The sequence below is a fragment of the Clytia hemisphaerica genome, unplaced genomic scaffold (genome assembly GCF_902728285.1).
Source record: "Clytia hemisphaerica strain Z4C2 unplaced genomic scaffold, Clytia hemisphaerica genome assembly, whole genome shotgun sequence".
Classification (NCBI taxonomy): Eukaryota; Metazoa; Cnidaria; class Hydrozoa; order Leptothecata; family Clytiidae; genus Clytia; species Clytia hemisphaerica.
Genome location: NW_027103566.1, coordinates 612,236 through 632,626, shown reverse-complemented (window position 1 = coordinate 632,626; position 20,391 = coordinate 612,236). Strand labels below are relative to the sequence as shown.

The 20,391-nt window shown below is 34.1% G+C and overlaps 2 protein-coding genes across 4 annotated transcripts; one reads left to right on the top strand and one right to left on the bottom strand.

Moving 5' to 3' along the window:
- The first annotated feature begins 1,263 nt into the window (after positions 1-1,263).
- LOC136801005 (GTP-binding protein Di-Ras2-like) lies at positions 1,264-12,223 on the top strand. 3 transcript variants are annotated; one of them, XM_067057623.1, is made up of 3 exons: positions 1,264-1,433; positions 3,683-3,735; positions 10,682-12,223. In XM_067057623.1, the coding sequence occupies exons 1-3, from the start codon at positions 1,361-1,363 to the stop codon at positions 11,429-11,431; spliced, it is 876 nt and encodes a 291-aa protein (XP_066913724.1). In that variant the 5' UTR covers positions 1,264-1,360; the 3' UTR covers positions 11,432-12,223. The 3 variants fall into 3 exon arrangements, with proteins under 3 accessions (XP_066913724.1, XP_066913725.1, XP_066913726.1); XM_067057624.1 differs by lacking the exon at positions 1,264-1,433 and adding an exon at positions 3,008-3,273; XM_067057625.1 differs by lacking the exons at positions 1,264-1,433; positions 3,683-3,735 and adding an exon at positions 7,297-7,624.
- On the bottom strand, positions 11,914-18,311 carry LOC136801004 (uncharacterized). Its single transcript, XM_067057622.1, has 6 exons — positions 17,842-18,311; positions 16,736-16,910; positions 14,918-15,722; positions 14,302-14,472; positions 13,370-13,680; positions 11,914-12,964 (listed from the first exon to the last, which is right to left on the bottom strand). The coding sequence occupies exons 1-3, from the start codon at positions 18,274-18,276 to the stop codon at positions 15,367-15,369; spliced, it is 966 nt and encodes a 321-aa protein (XP_066913723.1). The 5' UTR covers positions 18,277-18,311; the 3' UTR covers positions 11,914-12,964; positions 13,370-13,680; positions 14,302-14,472; positions 14,918-15,366.
- Positions 18,312-20,391: the final 2,080 nt, after the last annotated feature.

Below are 20,391 nucleotides of genomic sequence, written 5' to 3'. Positions count from 1 at the left end.
ACCGGGTGACTCAGCCGAATGTGAGTAGCTTAGATTGGGAAATTTGATCGAGGTGGTAAGTAACTGGGGCTGATAGTAGGTCCTTGGCGCTTCAGTTCAGCATTCAATCTCCCAATTCTAGCGAAAATAAAATAGAGAATAGGCTCTGCCACCAGATGAATATACTCCCTTACACCCCCTTCTCACAGACCCGGTATAGTAGGATTTTTTCAGCCAGTGATGATAAAAATATCGGACTGAAACTCGATGGGGATTTATTATTACCACATATTCTATGGCTGGGGATTTAAATTCTTTTGTTTTCAAGTCAGAAAATCCAATGGAAATGGGAAAAATAGCACACTATTTTGCAGTGACGATTAGTTTATTTGTTTATTTTCAATGGGTACTAAAATTGGAGCATAATCTTCCACCGGGGACGATATTTTTGCCAATTTTTCCAGTGGGAAGGGGTCCCAGTGGGTCTGTGAGAAGTGGGTGCTCACTTGCTTATACATCATTTATATCTATCTTTTTCCGGAGAAAGCAATATCTTTTCAATACAGCAAATAAAAATCTGTTGCCGAATATATGCTACGTGGGCTACCTACACTTAATCCATAAATTCATATTTTTTTTATTGAATATAAAGAAAGATGTGATTTTATTATGAATGAAGTTTATTTAATAGTTTTATTAAAGTTCTGTTAATTTTGATACTTGGATGCGATTCCTTCCACTTTAACATATGAAAACGATCAAGACTTATTTTTAGATTTTAATATTTTTCACTTTTTTTTCATTTTGTTGATAGCACACGGTGACCTAAGTTGGTCCGGAATTTTAAATTTGTTGGTTTTTCAATGTCGACATCATCAAATCCATTAGTCACTAGCATTTCAATTTCGCTGCTGTGATTAGAATCGATCGTAAAATTGGGAGTGCAATTAAAAACAGATGTAATTTGCAAATTTACGAAAATTTATCCTTTGTTTTTCATTTTGTCATTAAAAGCAAAAAGTCATAGTAACACAAAAATGGCTAATATATAGTTTGCTACACATTTAATTGCAAAACCAATCAGATTCAAGATTTTTGGTTGGATTTTTTAATGTTTAAAGAATATATCTTCTAGATCAAGTCACCAGGTTATACTTTTTAGTTCTCAATTCAGCTTTGGATTGATATGATAATCTGGTATATCTGAACGAGAAAAAAAGCGAACTTGATCGAATTTAATGACTTGGCGAACCCAGTTAATGTTGGCGGTGTATGGTTAAATAAGTATTACCCTCTTCATCCTTTAGCAACAATTGAATTATAAGATAAAGTGAAAAACCAGCAATCGTCCACCTTCTCAAGAAATCAGCTTACTGTCAAAATGATGAAGAAGCGGACCTCCAAAGAAACCCAAGAGAAACCACTCAAGGGAACAAAAGCGATCGTTTTAGCAGGTATGCAAACCTTATTCGTGGATCTTTTTAGTCTGTACACAGACCCGATGTCTATGACTAACTTCAAAATTCATTGCCGTTGAGGGTCTGTTATCATTGTTTTTATATGGAAAATTAGGGTTACAAAATCATTTAATGGAATGGGACATTCCCGTACCAAAATATTACCCAAAATAATCATCAGAAGTGACGTTGTAAATTTTTCAATTTTGGATGCACCAGAAAGAATGATGAGGGAATGATAAAACTTTTAACTGCAAAATGATTCCATTTTGTAAAATGCCATTCTATTTAATACCCCGCAAACTGAAATCCTTACGTCCATTTGCACCTTTTTGAATGTGGGGGTAGTTTGCCAGGGCGTGGGTTTTCATGCTTTCAAATACAATCAACATTCTAATTTTTGTGATTCAAGCTAAGACCACGTTAAGACTTTACGGTTCCGTATCGTTCCGAAACGAAACGGTACCGAAACGCAAGTGTGAACGTCTAAATTTGAAACGTTAAAAAAGTTAAGACTTAACGTCTTCTTTTTTGACGTTTCGAATTTTGACGTTCAGCAAAAGCAAAACAGATCGAAACGGTTCCACTCCACTATTTTTATCGGAACGGAACTGCTCCGTTTTCTTGCTCCGAAATTAATATGAACACTCTCGACCCGGCAACGGAAACCATACCGGTACGATACGAGACCGTAACGTCTGAACATGGTCTAAAGGATTGTTCCCCTCAGAAATAGAAGAAATATCCTCAATGCTTCAATCTCCCGTCACATTAATCGACTTAAAATGTTATCTCTTTCGTATTCCTATTCTATGCTTTGAGATTAAATGAGTCATTTTTACCTAACAAACTGTCCCCTCAAAAGCTAGATCTTGGAATTTTATATCTAGAACTAATAAAGGGGAAATATTCACACACTTCAGCGTTCAGCATTCCTTCTAAAGTAATTAATCTTATCTTTTTGGTGTTTATTAAATCAGACTATGAAATCCTCTTAAAACTGTTTTCTGGTTTTCTTAATCAAAACTTTTACAGTTGTTTCTACTGACGAAAGTAATTTTTATAAATGTTCCACTCGGTCAGTATAAGTTTTTTTTTGCGGAATTACTGTACCTTCTCTGAGTATACCCATATTGAGTGGTTTTTAGTATTTCTAAATATTGTGGTTTTCGCTACAGCTATTTCAATCTTTCTGTTATATTTCCTCTTATCGACTTCAATATCTTTCAAGTTTATTAAACCAGTTTTATAAGCATTTATTTTCATGTATAAATCAATCAATATAATAAATCTTGTATGCAATTCTTTCAAAAGTGATAAAGATCTTGAGATTTAACTTATGTGTATCCTAGCTTTTGCAAATTACTTCAAATTAAAAAAAAAAGCTGCAATAATATCAATGCAAAGTTTTTAGATTACGTTGCAGCCCATTATTCTTATAAAGAAAAACTGAGGTATTTACCCCCTCTTATCTTTGCTTGCTATTCTTAAACTATAAATAGCAAAGTAAAAAATCTATTTGCTTGCGATTGCTTTCTGAGGTTTATTACAACTTTTTATTACCTATTCTTTTGCTTGTATTCTTGTCGATCTTATATAGAAACTTACTCAGAAAAATTTATTTTCATTTTTAATTTACACCTTTTTTCGTTTTAAATTTTCGTTTTGTGTTGAACGTAACGGAACTTTGACAGCATTTTGTAATATTAAACATTTATTTTTGGATTTTTTTCTTGAAAATTCTAATTTTCATTATTTCTTTCGGGGGACTTAAAGTCTTACTTTTAATTGGCAAATGGTTGGATTTTTAAGGGGGAGGAAATGTGTAGGCGAAACAGTTACGTATATTTGCTATAGACAGCAACTTCTGTGATATTGGTTGAGCTTATGTTGTGTTTTTAATAGTAGCGCTGTGGCTTTAGCAAGACTGGAAAGGCAAATGGATAATTTTGGCTCACTTACTTAAGCATCTTATTAAGTTTTCGTCAGAGAGAAGAATAATTTTTCTATTTTGTATAAAAACAGGCTATTTGTTGGGATAAAAATCACTGATCTGTAGAAACGATTGGATTTTGGTGTCCAACTCTTTCTCCCTCAGCCACAACGTTACTGTATAATAACTAAGCTATATTGAGCTTCAGAAAGATTTTCTGCATGGAAAGTGGCTATAATCGTGTTTTTGTGTTAGGTTCTGTTGAACATAATTAATTCAAAAATTCATATTTCTCTGTTATTTATTTTTTCAGGGCAAATGTCCTTATCGTTTATGGCGTTCCGAGTCTCAAAGAAGAAATCCAGTGTAAGTACCATACATTGGCGGATCTAAGAGGGATTCAAAATTCATGAAAAAGAGTGTTTCATTTATTAGCCATACTCCTTATAAAGAAATGATGGCTCTCCGTCATAAATTTTGAACCCTCCTGAGATCCGCCACTGTCTTCACACATTTTCTTTCTCATCGGTGCTATATTTGAAATGTCGTTAAGGGTTTTATATTTTTTTAAAGTTAGACTAGGGTTTACTTTTACTTTCCGTCTGTCTGTCTGTCTGTAAAATTTAGGCCTTTTGTGTCAGTTTTTGAATATATTTTTCTGGTGTTCATGTAATGCGGCCGTATTGATTTTAGTATTTGAACATAAAAGTTATGTTTTAAGTTCTTTTACACTTTCAACAAAGAATTACCTTTTTAAATTTCTTTTTAATCAAATCCCTTCAGAGTAATTAAGAATTTGATTGCAGAAATGACATTATGAACTTTAAAAAGGCGTTAATAATATGTTGCATCACCTTCTTTTATAAAAAGTGCTAAGTTTTAATGGGCAATTAACCTTTTTGTTTCAAAATTTCTTTACACTGTCCGCAAAGAATTGAACTATTTTAAATTTTGCGGAAAAATTTTCTAAAAAGATGTGTCAAAAGTTATGACTGTTTTTTTTTAAGCAAAATCAAGATGAAAAATTGAAAAACCACTATTTTGAAGATTTCGAGACAAAGAAGCATTTACAAAAATTTTCCGCAAAAATTTTTATTGTTTGGTAAAAGATACACCATCTACTGCGAATAATTTTTCATAATGTTTTTTCTTCGCCGAAACTAAGCTCTTCAAAGTTGAAATACTCTTCCTCGCAAAAGTCTTCATTTTCTTCTTCATCAAATCTTTTCATTGCAATTTTTGAATTTTCAGATTCAGGAATAGTTTGTCTAACAGAATATGTATAACATGCCATAGTTTTGTTGGTTACATCAGTCAGAAAATACATTTTAAACACGGCAATTATGAAAAATTCACTATGGTCAGAGCCCTTAAACCCTTTGACCTACTGAAGTTTTTTTGAAGTTGTTTTTCAGTGTGCTTTGATATATAAGCAGATGTCTTTAGTCAAGAAATAATCAAATAATGATAGAATCAAAGGATGAATGAAAAACGGTGACAATAAATTGGAAGAATTTTAACACCCCGTTATATTTTCACCGTTGTTTTCTCCAATTGGCCAACCTAGGTTGTTTTGCTCTTTATGCTTTTCTTTTTATAAGAATGGTCTTTTTCATAGGGATTCTGAATTTTCTGGGGAAAATCGAAAGAATCGAAAGTCCACCTATATTTAATTTGTAATAAATTCCTCAAGCGAAAGATATGGTATTTTTGTGAATATTTTGAGCTATGCTAGGAGATAATTAGAAATTTACAGGTAAAAATGGCATTCTTTGTTGATGTTCTTAGTATATTTGTTGGCCATATACATCATAAATATTCTTATAAAGAAGCGTGTAAAACAGGAAGATTTATCAACACCCCGTTATATTTTCACACGGTGTGATGTGATGGCTGTTGTTTTCTTCAGACGGCCATCCTAGGTTGTTCTTTGTTTCTGAGTCACATTGAAGAGGGTGTTTCAGTTGATCTAACTAACAACTTCTCCGCCTCATGGGCGTTTCCACCCATTCGCCACCCCCTGATCCGAAATTATTTTCTCTTGTTTTGTTTTCTTTCTTTCAAAGTTTGGTTGCTTAAAAAAACCCAGATTTAATCGTATCTTAAAAGAATATTATAATTTAGCCATAAAATCTGAAAATTAAGATTATCGTTTTAGGGGCGGTTGTATTATCGGGTTTGTGTATGCGTTTTTTCAGCGACGAAGACGGCTAGCTTCAGTTTTGTTTGGATACTGATTGACTGAGGACGTCTGTTAATCCGGGGGGGGGGGGTACTTAGGCAAATGGAGGGTACGGTATGTGCCGCCCTTAAGGGTACCTTTTTTGGACTTCCAAAGTCCCGCTAAGGGTCGGAAAAATCAGAAAATCAAATTTCAGTCCCAGTAAGGGTCGGAAAAATAGGAAAATTTCAACTTTTTACCCCCTGAAAGATCGAAATTGTGTCAAAATTGGTCAAATTAGTCCCGCTAAGGGTCGTAAAATTCCCAAAATTTTCCTTTGTTTTCTCCTTTTTAGTCCCGGTAAGGGTCCAAAGTTCGAAAGTCGGGCGGCACCCCCCCCCGTCAGCTCACAACCCTAGTACCCCGCCCCCCGGGCTGTTAATCACCTTTTACCTAAATTTTGAGAGTTAAAACTCATGTTTTCTCCAAATCTCCTCAGTCAAAGTGCGAATTGCTAGATAAAATAAGTCTCGTTAAATCGTTAGTGTAATGATTAGTACTAGTAATAAAACCATGTTATTCCGCGCTAATTATATGGTCAAAAAAAGAATTGAAGAACACTCAATCGCTATTCTTTTCGAAACCTATAAAAACATTCGAAACTACAAAAAAACATTCGACTGACACTCTTATTTTGATTGGCTTAAAAATTTCGTACGATATTTTGTTAACCAATCAAAATATCGTACGATACTTTTCTTTCAACCAATAGAAACTTTTGTTTACATCAGGGCGATTACAAAAAAGCGGGGCTATTACGGATTTATCGCCCCGCTCGTCCTTTACAAATCTAAGCTAAATGTAATCAACCATAAAATGACAAATGTTAACTGCTTTATTTAGTGTGCAGCGTACTTTCTATGTTTACATCTTGTATTTCAGTAATTTCAAAATATATTTCTTCACTCTCTGAAAATTTTTTTATACATTCGTAGCGAGATCTTGATTGCATTATCATGATATAAACATGACGTCAAAATTCAATTAATTTGATAGATCAGTGTTCGGTGTCTTCACGGGACTTTACGCTTTATAAGTGCTTATTGCGCAACTGTTATTGAAATTTTACGAAAATCTAGACCTGCTAACAAAATTTTCTCTGATGTGAATCTCGAAATATGGCAAAATTGATTACATATATCCTTTTTAGTGCTTCTCTATTTGCATGCCTGCCCACGTATTAAGACATCGAAAATATCTTTAACCAGTCTTTGTAAGAACCCCAAATAAGAAACCTAAAACTTTCTCTTTAATTTAGCATCCCTAACCATAGTCCGTATCCTAGGTATGTACTAAAAATTTCGTGACTTCACTTATTGAAAATTGCAATTCCCTTGTCCCCAAGGAGCAATTTAGGCATGATTATGTACCCGATGCCATAAATCTGTTCTTATAAATAATGAGATATTACAAGCTCGAATTCTCACATCTCATGTTCCTATATTTTTAGAAAATTTGAGGTTCATTAAAATTCGTCCAAAAAACAAAAGATTTGTCTTGAAAATTTTAGCACTATATCACTAAGCAACTCAGTTCTTCTTTCCCTCTTTTACACACTTTGGATTGTTTCATTCTTTTTTATATTTGTTATTCTTTCAATTTTTATTTTTTCATCTTCTTTTTTTTTTTTTACTTGTTTCATAAAATTTTCAGTTTTTTTGTTCTTTTAACTTGGAATGCAGGTTCTAATGCTAGAATTCTTTTTTTGGTAAATTTTTTTTTGATTACATTGCAATCTGACATTTTGAAATTGGTCGTATATTATAAACGAAGACTATAACTTGAAGAAAATTTTTGCATAGTCATCCTACATTTCATAATTTGTATTTTGATTATTGGGTATTGAAATTTCAAAGATCTTCAAAAGATTTTTGTTATTTTTGAAAACAAGAAATATTTAAGATATTGAATGAACTGGAACTTAACCGTACATGAAAATTCAACATAAAAAATATGATAGATGAAAATTTTGTATGTCAGCCATTTTAGATGAAACTCTTGGAGGCATGGATTAAGAAGAGAACAAAACATCCGGTAAGGAAACGCACAAATATTTGTCGCCAAATTTTTCCGGGCACTCTTCTTTTTTAATGCCGAATCTTTTCAAACACTTCTTCTTTGTGTCGAATTTTTCCAGGCAGTCTTATTTTCATGTCTTTTTTATTATGTCTTTTTATGAGAACAAACTATATAAGAACATAAGTCTTCGATAGCCAAAATAAAAAGAACATTTTTATGTCTTTTTTTATAACTTAGAAATGCATTAGAGATTACAAAAGCTTAAACGTTGTTTAGGAAGCGTGGTTTTCTTATTAACGGGGACAACGTTTTAGCCAGTTTTGTCAACGGGCTCCTGCCACTGGGTCTGTGACGGAGTCGTAGACGTCTTTCGAATCTAATAAGGCCTTTGTACAGGAATTTATAAAACTGCACTTTAATAGGTGTCACCAAGTTTTTATCATCACAAACTTGGAAGGCTTTGAAATGATTTTTCCAGAAAATTTTTCAACATTTACAGTATTACTGTCACTCTGACAATGCTTTTGTTGTGAAGCGAAATATTAGTTTAAAAAGGACGGAAATTTTGTTGCTTTTCATCTGTAATAGATAAGACATGATCAACCTAAATATGATTATTCAAGTTTTAAAAAGATCATGGATTTTCGATTCGTATTCTCTCGATAATCAAAGAATGATATGGAAATGTGAATTGAACAGAAATTTTGGATTTTTATATTGTGACCCTAGGTCAGGTCAACAATATTTTTTTTCTATTTATGATTGGGGATATTTGAGCTTCTGATCAATACGGGTATAATTACATCCGTTTTTTCGAGATAGTTCTAGTGATCACATTCCAGGAATATTCATAAATTATTGTTTTTCAAATAATCTTAAGTTTGCTAGCTGTTTGATGAAATAAGCGTTCTCATATTCAAAAAATTAGCTCCAGGGTTAAGTTTTAAAAGCCTGAATCTTTTGGATCTTTGACCATATTTGGCATTACTGTAAATATTTTAGGAATATCCAGTGAATCCTTGATATTTATAACTTGAAAAACCAGTTCACTGTTTTTGAACCTTTTTTACCCCTACTTTCTCTGCCTTGAATTTTTCATGAAGATTTATTTTATAAAGATTTTATTGAGACCTTTGCTTTTAAAGTTACACCATTCTTGTATAACATTCATACTTTGGTTTCTATGGTGACTTTCGTTTTGATAAGTGTTCCCGTTTCATATCAGACACATTTCATATCGGGACAGTGTCTTGCTATTGTGATATTATGCTGATATACGCAAAAAATTGCTTTTCTTTCCATCTTTCTGACCAATCTTGCTCCACATCCGTGTCTATCTAATGCGAAAAAGCTTGTGAATTAAAATTGACGAGTAAGCAAATGATATCACTCTTATTTAAAAACAAAACCATTTAAGTGAGCTTGCTTGACAACTAGGTCAACTGAACATTAAACTAGGGTAGTATTTTGCTGGTTTTTTTTTCAGAACTGGGGGTCCAAAGATTTTTGCAAAGAAAGCTCATTTTATCAGCTTTGTTTGGTCAAACGAATAACTTTTGTTGTTCTGATTAATAGTAAACTCGTTACCCTTTGGCCACTTTCAGAAAGTCACAGGGCAACAAATAATCTGAAAACCAGTTTGTATGTAGATGGGTTTTTTATTTGAAAGAGGATTTTCTTCATCAAATATTGCTCAAAAAATTACGTGTCAATTAGAAAACTGACGTCAGTATCTGTCTTATAAAAGATTACGCAAGGATTACTCAGACGTGACTTCGTTACACCGTGGGGTACGTGTTGGTTTAAGAAGGGGCTAGAATAAAAAACAAGTCACCACAAACCTTCAGAAGTAATTCCCTCGGTGACTGAAAAACAAAATGTAAAAAAATTCACATTTTTTGTATAAGCAACCAGGTTACTAAGGCTCTAGTCAGCCAATTTTTCATCAAGTCGTAAAGAAAATCTTTTTAGATAATTTAACTAAAAACTATGGTAAACAATCGCCAATGGCCCAATTTAGCATAAATATAATTTAGGATGTGGCTACCTGGCAAGAAAGTTTGTCAGAGATTAGCGTAGCCTCTAGTCCTGAGTCCAAATTCAGAATTGCTTATAAGAAAAAATGGTGTACACCAACAGAGCCTCCTGTTTACAAATGACGTCAATGTTTTTTGTCCATTTGAGAATTTGTAGCCGCCAACTCACAGGAATCATTGAAAATGATGAAATTTTTAAAAAGTCAAAGAAACGTGTGATTTTTTGTTTTGAATATTTGAGTGAGTCTCGGATATCAAGCTATTTTTCTTGTTTCAGGCGCTTTAACATTTATAAGAATTCTAAATTTAACTTTAGCGTATTTTCTAAAGTTTGCCCTATAGCTGATTTTGAAGGGTTTTCAGAGTTTAATTTTTTACGAACTCTTTCTCAAAAAAGGAAGAGTTTTACGTTTTTGAAAGATATTAAAAGACATTCTGCAGTACTCTTATAAAAAATTTGGAAATATATTTCCCTTAACAATTTCTTTTTTCTTTTTCGCCAACCTACAAAGTAAAAAATCAACTATATTTTTATCAAAACAAAGAAGAAAATCAAAGCCTACTCAGTCATTCTTCTTTTTCCAAAATATTTCTGAATTATTTACTGGTGGTCATGCAGTTCTAAACGGTCCTTCAGTCATCTAAAGGTCCATATAAAAAGACGCTTCGGTTTTAAAAATATTCATTTTTCAAATTTTTATAAATGAAAGGAAGTCAAATCATTTTCAGCGTTGTAGTCTTGATAAAATTTATGTGCACAATGGGTATACAATTTCGAAGTCCTAGAAAGGGTAGAGCTCAAAAAATTCAGGTATTAGAATTAGAATTCTTATGTACGTCTATTTTGGTCATTTCGTCATTACTATAATTCAAACTAATTCTTAGTTCCCGTCGAAGGGGAAACCCTAATAAAACCTTCTCTATTTCTAAGTCTCTCTGTAATTCAAACAGATTGGATTCGAATTAGAGAGAGTTAATTGCATTAATTCTTTCTTGATTCTTAATAGAATAACATTTTATATCTTTCCTTTCTTAGACACCGATTCAAACCATCAAACTTGTTATGTTTGGTTCTGGGGGAGTTGGGAAAACATCGCTGGTACATCGTTTCTTATTCAACAAATTCGATAGCGCATATACAGCCACGGTAGAAGATGACTACCGTGAAGTCATCACGTACAACAAACATATTGTGGACGTCACTGTTCTAGATACGTCTGGTAGTTTCCAATTCCCGGCTATGAGACGTCATGCGATACAACACGGACATGGTTTTATCATAGTATACGCCGTTGATAATCCAAATTCTTTAGAAGAAGCTAAAAGACTCTACAATGAAGTTATAACGTGTAAAAATGACGTTGATTGTCCCATTGTTTTAGTTGGGAATAAAATCGATAAAAGTCCACTAGGGAACCGTAAGGTGTCCAGAGAACAAGTTAATAAGATACTTCTAAATGATTCCATGAATGTTGAACATATAGAGACCTCAGCTAAAATCAACCATAACGTATCACTGGTGTTTAATAAACTTATTGGATTTATAGACGAAAGGAATATGGCGAATCTATCAACTTCAATATCACCCAATAAAAGCAGTAACTTAAGTAAATCTACCATGCGATTGAACTCCATGTCAAAATATAGTTTGAATTCTAAATCGACGTATAATTTACAACGTTCACTCTCATTGGACAATCATTTGGATACTGTTCAAGAAACACGAAAAACGAAGAAGAAATTGTTGAAAAAATTCTTTTCATCTAGAGGGAAAACTGTGAGATAACACAATTTTTAATATTTCTTCTTTTTTTGTTGGTATCTGATGTCAGATTCGTATAATTGAGATCCCAGAATGGTTTACAACACAAAAACGTTTCTGGAACAAAATGTATCATTACTTATTCTCAATTCTCGTTCTAGCTTCATTAGTGGCTTTGATTTGTTTCGAAACCATGACCGTATTTGACACCCCTGTGTCACAGACCCGGTAAGCCTATTGGAAATCTGATCAAAATGTCGTCCGCAGTGGGGAAAATATCCCACATTTTCAGCCCCACTGGAAAATGACTGTCTTTATTCCCATTTAAAATTCTATGAAAAAAAATCCAAAATCATCCTTATTGAATTTTTCGACCTTGGAACAATAGAATTTCTTTATCCCATTGGGATTTGGTTAGCAACCCCACAATAGAACTTTCACCGGGGCTGTGAGACAGGGGTGTTATTTTCCTTTTTCAAAATGTTGAAAGTTTTTCTAAAAATAAATTTTTGGTTACTTTTTACCAAAAGTTTACCAGAGAACTTGAGATATGTTTTATATCCAATTTCCTCAGTATGGTCAACGACTGTATTTCGACATGAAGGTATCATAAAGTTTTGAAATATAATAGATAGTATATCGATGAATTACAAAACTAAAACCAAAATTTTAATCATATTATTATTATTATTCAGAACCCCAATTATTTATATAAGATATTATTCATAGTTGTTTATAATTATATACTAAAATTAATCTCCCTCTTGTACATTTTAAGTATTTAAATTATTTTAAAATAAAAGTATTCCATACAGATATAGTAGACAATCACCATGAGTTATATGTGTATGAGTCATTAGGTGGCGGTTGGGGCGGGGCACTCAATTGTGAGTTATCCGGGGGCAGCCGGGGGTGGGGCACTCGATCTGGAAACGAACGTATATGCAAATAAAGGGTTTAGGGCTCAAAAATAGACCCTTACAGTACAGAGAAAATCAATAGAAAACCTTAAGTGTATTAATTTCGGCGGGTATTTAATTTGGCGGATATCAGAATTTGTATAATTTGGCGGGAATTTAATTTGGTGGATGGGAAAATTTTAAATCAAAAATTATTTGGTATTTTAATAGTTTTTACTTTCAAATGCTGATTTTGGATAGAATTTCTATTCTAAAAAGAGTTTTGTTAAATTTGGCGGGTAGTTGAATTGGCGGACGGTCAATTTTTCAAAATTTTGGTGAATTTAATTTGGAGGATTTAACCGAAATCTGCCAAATGTTCCAAATTTATCCCGCCAAAGTTAAAACACTTAAGGTGTTATGAAATTGTAATTATGATAACAAAACTCCAACAAAAAAGTTAAGCTTTTCCAAGCATAATAACGAGCGAAGATTTGTGACTCCCAGAAGAATTGAAATTTTCGAAGGTTACACCGCCGCCAGTCGATCTTGTGCGTAACCCGTTTCCAAATCGCACCACTAGTACCATGGCAACACGATAACCTTCTTTCTTCAAAGCGGCCCATGCTAATTGACGTGATTTCTTTGCGTCTTTACCCTGTATAAAAATGAAAAAGGGAGCATAGTGGTGAGTCCATGCATTTTTGTCAAATCGGTTAAATTATACTTTTGTTAGCAGTTTTCATCGAATAAGGGAATAAGGGAACTTATCGAATAAGGGAGCGTCGTGTATGAGAGTTTCTTGTTGACGGGGACTTTAAATTTCATCAAATTGAGGAGCCTATCGAATAGTAGAACGTTGAATTAGAGAGCATCAACTGTAAATAGAACAGTGTTTAGTGAAACAAAAAACGCTTTATTCAAAAACTGTTGTGGAAATTCGAATTTGCTATCAGCTCTAAAGTACGAAAAACTGTCATCAAAATTTGACATTTGTCGTTCACCAGGATAAACAAACACCAAAGCAAAACCCGTGGAGGAGATGTAAAAGATATCTTCTAACCTTATTTTTGATAGCAGCAACAATTCTTTTTTCGATCGCCCTCAAAGTGGACGAATTCGGAACTTTGTTTGACTTTTTAGTGTAGGACACGACCACATTACGGCCGTGCTTACGGAAGATGTAAACGTAACTGTATCCCTGCATCGAATGTTTGCTTGAACCACGGATGGATTTGTACGCGTTGACGGCAAAACGATATTCTGGATAAGTTGTTTTGAGTTGCGCACGAAGATATACAGCAAAGTCTGTGTTACTCAATTTCTTCTTTGAAATCATGATGCTTTCGATTTTTTTCTTCAAAAATGTCTTCGCTGAAAGGAATAGAATCAAACAATTTACTTTATAGGTCTTTGTAAGCGATTTTACATTTCAAAGCCTCTACCTTATTGATTTAAAAGAAAACGATGCTATCCCAGACAGCACACAACGTCAAAACAACGTCCATGTGACATTCTTAACGTCCAAATAACGTTATTTGAACGTTAAAACAACGTTGTGTACCAGCTGGGATTTCGTTGCTCCGATCTAAAATATCGTATTCATATGCAATGGATTCAACCAGCTCTTTTTCATTGAGTCTTTTCTATGTTTCTTATTCGTAATTTAATTGGTACCGCTTTATCCCCAGCTGGCACACAACATTGTTTCAACATTCATCTAACGTTCACAACGTCCATATAACGTTGATGAACGTTGAAACAACTTAAAAGAAACCTGATTAGTCGTCACAGTTTAGTATTCATAGCCTCGCAGTATCAAAAAGGATTGAAGCTAAAAGAAGCGATTGGAAAGGGAACCAAACTGCCCAGCTGGCAAACAACGTTGTTTCAACGTTTATCTAACGTTCACAACATCCATATAACGTTATGTGAACGTTGAAACAACGTTGTGTGCCAGATGGGTGTTGAATAAAATGCGAATAGAATGCTTACAGAAGCAGCTGAACGTGTTGCAAGATCTGCTATAAGTACTACGCCCCGAACAAGACTTTCCACCATCTTGAGGAACTGGATTTCTACAATATCTTGATATTGTTTTAATTCCACCTCCACATGTTTTTGAACAACTCGTATAAGGAGTCCAAGAAGTCCAGCCTCCATTTACTGCACGAAAAACAAAGAAAAAATATTTTAGGGAATCTTGGCTGAATAAAAAAATCAAAAAAAGGCAAGTTCGCAATGTATGCTTCCCGATTTTTAGTTGATATAGCTAATTTCACATAACATGCATGTAATACATTGATAGCATGTGTTATAAAGTCCGACATCGAAAAGTACGTCAGTTTCGATTCTCACGACGAATAAGACCGACGATTTCAGGGACGCATGCATTGCGAACTTGCCAAAAAGTTGCTTTAACTATTGTCCTCATAGTCAATCAAGATTTGCTACACAAATAAATGTAGATAGCTCTACTGCTTAATAACTTATAAAACGTATAAACTATCTGACGATAAAATAGAACCTAGAACCCGTTACTTCATTTTGCAACTTCAAATCGTTTGTTTGAATAATTTTCTTAAACAAATAGTGAATTTTATAAGCTTACTTGAATAACCTTCCACAGATTCTTGAGCACTCGAAGATCCATAAGGGCCAACTGCAAATGCATTGAAATCTCCTTTCTTCAAATGAACTTTGATTCTATCATCTCCAACGATGCCGTAACTATGCTTTTTCTTAAGCATCACGATGGCTTTAGTAATGCTACAAACTTTAAGCTCACCTCGCACTGCATCTCTGGTTTTCGCTAAGTCCTTCTGTGGTTTATCACATGAGTAGCTTTTCCGATATCTTGAGAAGAAGAACCATTCATACTTATAACATTTACCTTTGTAGGTGTAAGGTCCAGTTGAGAGGATCTTACTAGCTTTACTTTTCGTCATCCATGATCCAGAAGCTTTATTCACATGGAACACGTAGATGGTTTTATCCACACCGCCACCCAACCTCTTTCGGAAAATGCAATTGTTACGGCAGTAATTATAAGCATGGTTGCTAAAGCCTGAAACAGACTTTGAGTAAACAAGTACCACCCAGTCCTCTCCAGTAGTATTTCTCACTGAAGAAATCGTACAAATTCTGCGCCATTTTCTTGTTGTCTTTATCTTTCAATTCAACGACATTTTCATTGAAATCTGTTTGCATTCGATCGTTTGCACCTTTGACAACCTCATCATCGATTGCTTTCATCACTTTCTGTAGGTTGTTCATTCGAGAACCCCATCGGTCGTCCAACACGGCAATTTGTTCTGTATCGTCCGTCAATTTGTAATAAAGTGCTTCATGCTTGATACCCATGTTAATGACGTTGAACAACTCAAACATGATCTCCAAAATTCTGTCTCTGTCACCTTAAAAGCGAAGTAAATTAAATCTTTATATAGATACAGTAGACTCTCATAACTCGAAACTTTAAAACTTGAGTGTCTCCTTAACTCGTACAAGTTTTCCTGGTCCCTTCAGTTAACAATGCCTTATAAACCTTATTCCATAACTTGAAATACCCTTAACTCGAACAAGTGTTTCCCGTGCGTGTTCGAGCTATTTAGTTCACATTGTCTTATCCTTGGTTTCAATGTTTAAATTGGATATTCCTGCCAACTTGGTGCAAAAATGCCAACACGACTATTTTAGCAAAAATGAGTACGATTTACAGAATCAGAACCCATAAAAATCTTTAAAATCGATTTAAGCCCTCTTTTTCACGTGCGTTAAGGTAAAATTATTCACAGCGTTAAAACGCTCTTGGACTCAGCTTTCACACCCCCTTCTCACAGTAAAGTTATTGTGCTATTTCTTCATCCCCACTGGATTTTCTGACTTGAAAACAAAAGAATTTAAACCCCAGTCATAAAGAATATAGAAATATCAATCCCCATATCGAGTTTCAGTCTGTTATATTTATCCCCGGTGGCTGAAAAAATCCTTCCGGGTCTGTGAAAAGGGGTGTGCAGTCTAATTATATTCGGCTGGAAATGAAGTAGTTCCGAGCTATAAACTATTGGCAGAGACTGGTATATGGCCTTTCCAAAACCTTGGTGTTTGGGTTTTTGTATGTTGTGTTGAACTGCTAAATATTTTTGTAGATCAACTTTAAGGCTGGTCTCCACTTTCGCGCGAAATGAGCGAAAACTTTCTTACGTTTTTGTAAGGTCGGTTGGAAAATGAAACAATTGCATTGGTCAAAATTGACGTAACGGTTGAAAAAAGTTGAACTTCCTTCAACTTTTTTTTCGTTCACACGAAACTTTTTTATGACGCAATCTTTTCTTAGACAAAAAAGGCTGAGAAAAAAACAGTCCTCCACTTTGCGCGAAAATAAATGGATACCGGCCTTTACTATTCAAAGAAATAAACGGATTACCTTTAGTGTATGAAATAGCATTTTTGGCAATGTTTAGATTGTCATCAGCAATAACAAGTCCGGTGTACAATTTATCTGCATGGTTTCCTAACTGATCGTAATTCTGAACGAACGATTTTCCATATGCATCTCTCAATGATGCAGATGCATCCATGTAATCTTGGTAACTCAATTCCTGGTAGAAAATAGTATTATTGTTAAAGGGATTATCAGATGATTTTTGATATTTAGCTTAGAGATACCTTTTATGGTCCTATGAAACACCTCTAAAGTTTTTGACCCAATCATTTCCAAAGCTGAGATATTCGACTTTGAATTTTCAAATTTTTACTTGAAAACAATAGAAATGCAACGTAAAGACTGTGTAAAGACTCATTTTTAGAGATTTCAAAGTTAAATATCCCAGCATTGGAAAAATTGGGTCAAAAGATTTAGAGGTGTCTCTCTTGACCATAAAAGGTATCTCTAAGCCAAATATAAAAAATCTGTTTTTGATGTAAACAGGAGACGCGCCTTCTATGCTGACGAAGCATAATAAACAAAAGAATTTCTCATTTGTGCTCACGCAACACCAACAGTGAAAAAAATTGTTCTTTCCTTTGTATAAAAATGCAAATCGTATGGAAGATACATTAAATAATAATGTCCTTTCACAGACACAGCTGAAGAAGTTTCTTGATTCAGGGGTTTTATTTAGGCCCGGCGAATGGCGAATTACAATTCGAAAATTTCTGCTCGCAGACTCAAATTTATATTTATGCTACTCAATACACTCATACACTTACTATACGCTTGCTAAGAATTTGCAGGCATTGAATCTAGAAATCGTCAGAGTTAATTTTTTTTAGAGTTAAAATTCCGAAATTTCCCTTTGGAAGTCTCCATTGGACTGAGCTTTTAATCTTCATTTGGAATGATGTGAAAACTTTGAAAATCCAAACTGGATTTTTGTGCTTTTTAAAATTTCCGCCCAATTAAGACAAAACTACAGACTTTTTTTCTCCTAATAATACCTTTTCAGTAATGACATCATTCTATCCCCACTGACAAAAGAATTCGCACTAATACAGGGAACGTGTTCAGAAAGATAGTTGCGGAAAAATTACCGTGGTATGAATTGAAATGACGTAACCGGCGTATATTTGATCAGTGCTCCGTTCTTGAACGTATAATTTCAAATCATTGATCTGATTCTTCACAACGCGAAACTCTGCTTTCAGAACCTCAAAATAAGCTCTCATCTCGGCCACGTAAGCAGGCTCGCTTGTAGGAATGATTCCAGGCCATATCAAATCAATCACCGCCATTGTTGCTGTAATCCCGTAAACATATGTGCTGAATGTAGAAAGACCTCCATTGAGTACTTTTGTGAATTTGCTTGCTTTAGATGACACATCTGAAAGAGAGCCAGCTACTTTGGAAGCTCCTTTAGCTTTGCTGACGGTTGATGCATCAAGTGGAGGAGAAGCATGGATTAAGTGACTGACTGCCAATGTAAACAGTACCACAATCAAAACATTGCGTAGAAATTTCAACCTCATACTGCCTTTATTTTATAATCTAAAATGAAGATGAACTACTTTAGGGCATCTGTTAAAAATAAATATCATAAGGAAAATGAAAATGAATTAGTGATATAGCACTAAATTCATATAGCACTACCATTTGAAACGAAAAAATGGCTCTGTTATGCTTGGTATAAATCTCAAACCAATTTAAATAAACAGCTATTTAAATACAAGCATCTTTGTGCGCCCGATGAGCTAACTACTTGTGATGATTGCAAGCCAGCAACCTTTTTATAAATTATACCACGAACATCACTTGCCTCGTATTCAAATAATTACCACAGTAATTATGTCTCTTGAAAGGATTTTTAAATGATTTTTTTGTGCATAGGAAGTTAATTACCATGGCAATAATTTCAAAACGAGGCAAGTGATGTTTGTGACGTAATTTATGAAAAGGTCCATTAATTCAAAGTTTCGAAAGGAACGGAAGATAATTTTTTGATTTGCAAAAAAAATTCCTCTTTGCAGAGAACAGATGGCAAAGTTTTTATTTATGTTTATTCAAAACAATAAACAGTGGCAGGTATTAGGAAATTTTTCAAATCACAAAATTATCTTCCGCTTTTTCGAAACTTTGAATTAATTGGCTTGGAATCATCTCAAGTAGTTATAAAGTTAATTTAGCTCATTATAGTATTTGCTACGAAAAATTTCAAAAAATGACAATACATACCATGAGAATCATCTGGTATGATTACACATTGTGATGACTGATCCAAAGTCGAGTCCAGCCACTCTGATAGCGCTCACAAAAGGTTGTACTGCGTCCACCAGTAAAATTCAATCGAATTTGCACTGTAAAATTGTGTGAGAAATGCTCAGAAAGCATACGTGGGTGAAGTCACAGAGATGTTCATCTATCAGAAATTACTGAAGATATTTTCTAATACAACCCTTTCCACAGACCCACTGGGAGCCCTTCAAACTGGAAAAAATCCCCACTGCAAAATATTGTGCTATTTTCTCCATCCTCATTGAATTTTCTGGCTAGAAAACAATGGAGTTCAAATCCCCCAGCCATAAAGACATGGGAATATCAATCCCCATCGAGTTTTGGTCCGTTATTATTACCCCCACCAGGTCTATGAGAAGGGTGTGTTCTAATGAAGTATCGTTTGATCATGTTTCAAAGGTGTTGTGAGCAGTGGCCAATCTTTGTATTTATAATGCTCATCTATACTTCTTTAATTTTAATAGAAGCATTCATAGATTCTTTACACAGAATTTGAAGATTTTTCGTTCTTGGAGAAGATTTAGAACTTCTTTATTTTTCAAAGACCTCTATACCATTACTATCTATAAGAAATATTTTGGCTAGAGAATGAGCAGAAGCCTATATTTGTCATTTTGAGAAATTTGATACAGTTTGGCGAATCGATAGACCAGGCGTTGAACTTGAGGAGGGATGCTTGGTTCGATGAGAAGGTCGAGGTTTTTATTATTACAAATAGAGCTCGCTAGTTCCAGGCGCTTTGAGCGAACATACAGAAACTCGACACTATATCATTAGTATCATTAGCAAAACACTTTTTGCGTGCACAATCAATTTTTCTCACAATCCAAAATATTCGTAATAAGTGCTAAAGGAAGGCTTTCAAATTTCAATTCTGACGAAATTTCTGAACAAAAGAATCTAGATAACTACTAGTTACTAGTGTTATCAGGGTAAAATATTAACTACAGCAAATTTTTTTCCTCCAATTAAACTGTTATAAAGAGGCAATTTTCAAGGGAAAACTTTAATTAGATCTACAATCATGGTCGTAATATTTGAAAAAAAGGGAAATTGCAATTGAAAAAAAGAACGATTTGGAAGCGCTCTAAATTAGGTTGGAAGGGTAGAGTTTTAACGCTAAGAAGTTCAAAAATAGTCCAATAAGACTCAGAATATAGCCTAGAAGTCTATAAACCCCTCCCTAATTGAAATACTCGAATAAACTTATCAACTAGCCCAAAAGTGACTTTCTCACCCGAACTCTAAATTTCGAAAAACGAGGAAATAAGCTAAGTTCTCCAGATTTTGACCATGATTGTATCAATGGATGATGCGTTTATAGAATTCTTAATTCATAAAACGAGTTTCAA

Coding starts and splice junctions, on each gene's coding strand:
- LOC136801005 (XM_067057623.1), top strand. CDS start 1,361: ATGATGAAGAAGCGGACCTCCAAAGAAACCCAAGAGAAACCACTCAAG. Junction 1,434..3,682: donor AAAAGCGATCGTTTTAGCAG/GTATGCAAACCT, acceptor TTATTTTTTCAG/GGCAAATGTCCTTATCGTTT. Junction 3,736..10,681: donor TCTCAAAGAAGAAATCCAGT/GTAAGTACCATA, acceptor TTCCTTTCTTAG/ACACCGATTCAAACCATCAA.
- LOC136801004 (XM_067057622.1), bottom strand. CDS start 18,276: ATGAGGTTGAAATTTCTACGCAATGTTTTGATTGTGGTACTGTTTACA. Junction 16,911..17,841: donor TCATTTCAATTCATACCACG/GTAATTTTTCCG, acceptor ATTTTCTACCAG/GAATTGAGTTACCAAGATTA. Junction 15,723..16,735: donor TGCTATTTCATACACTAAAG/GTAATCCGTTTA, acceptor TTCGCTTTTAAG/GTGACAGAGACAGAATTTTG.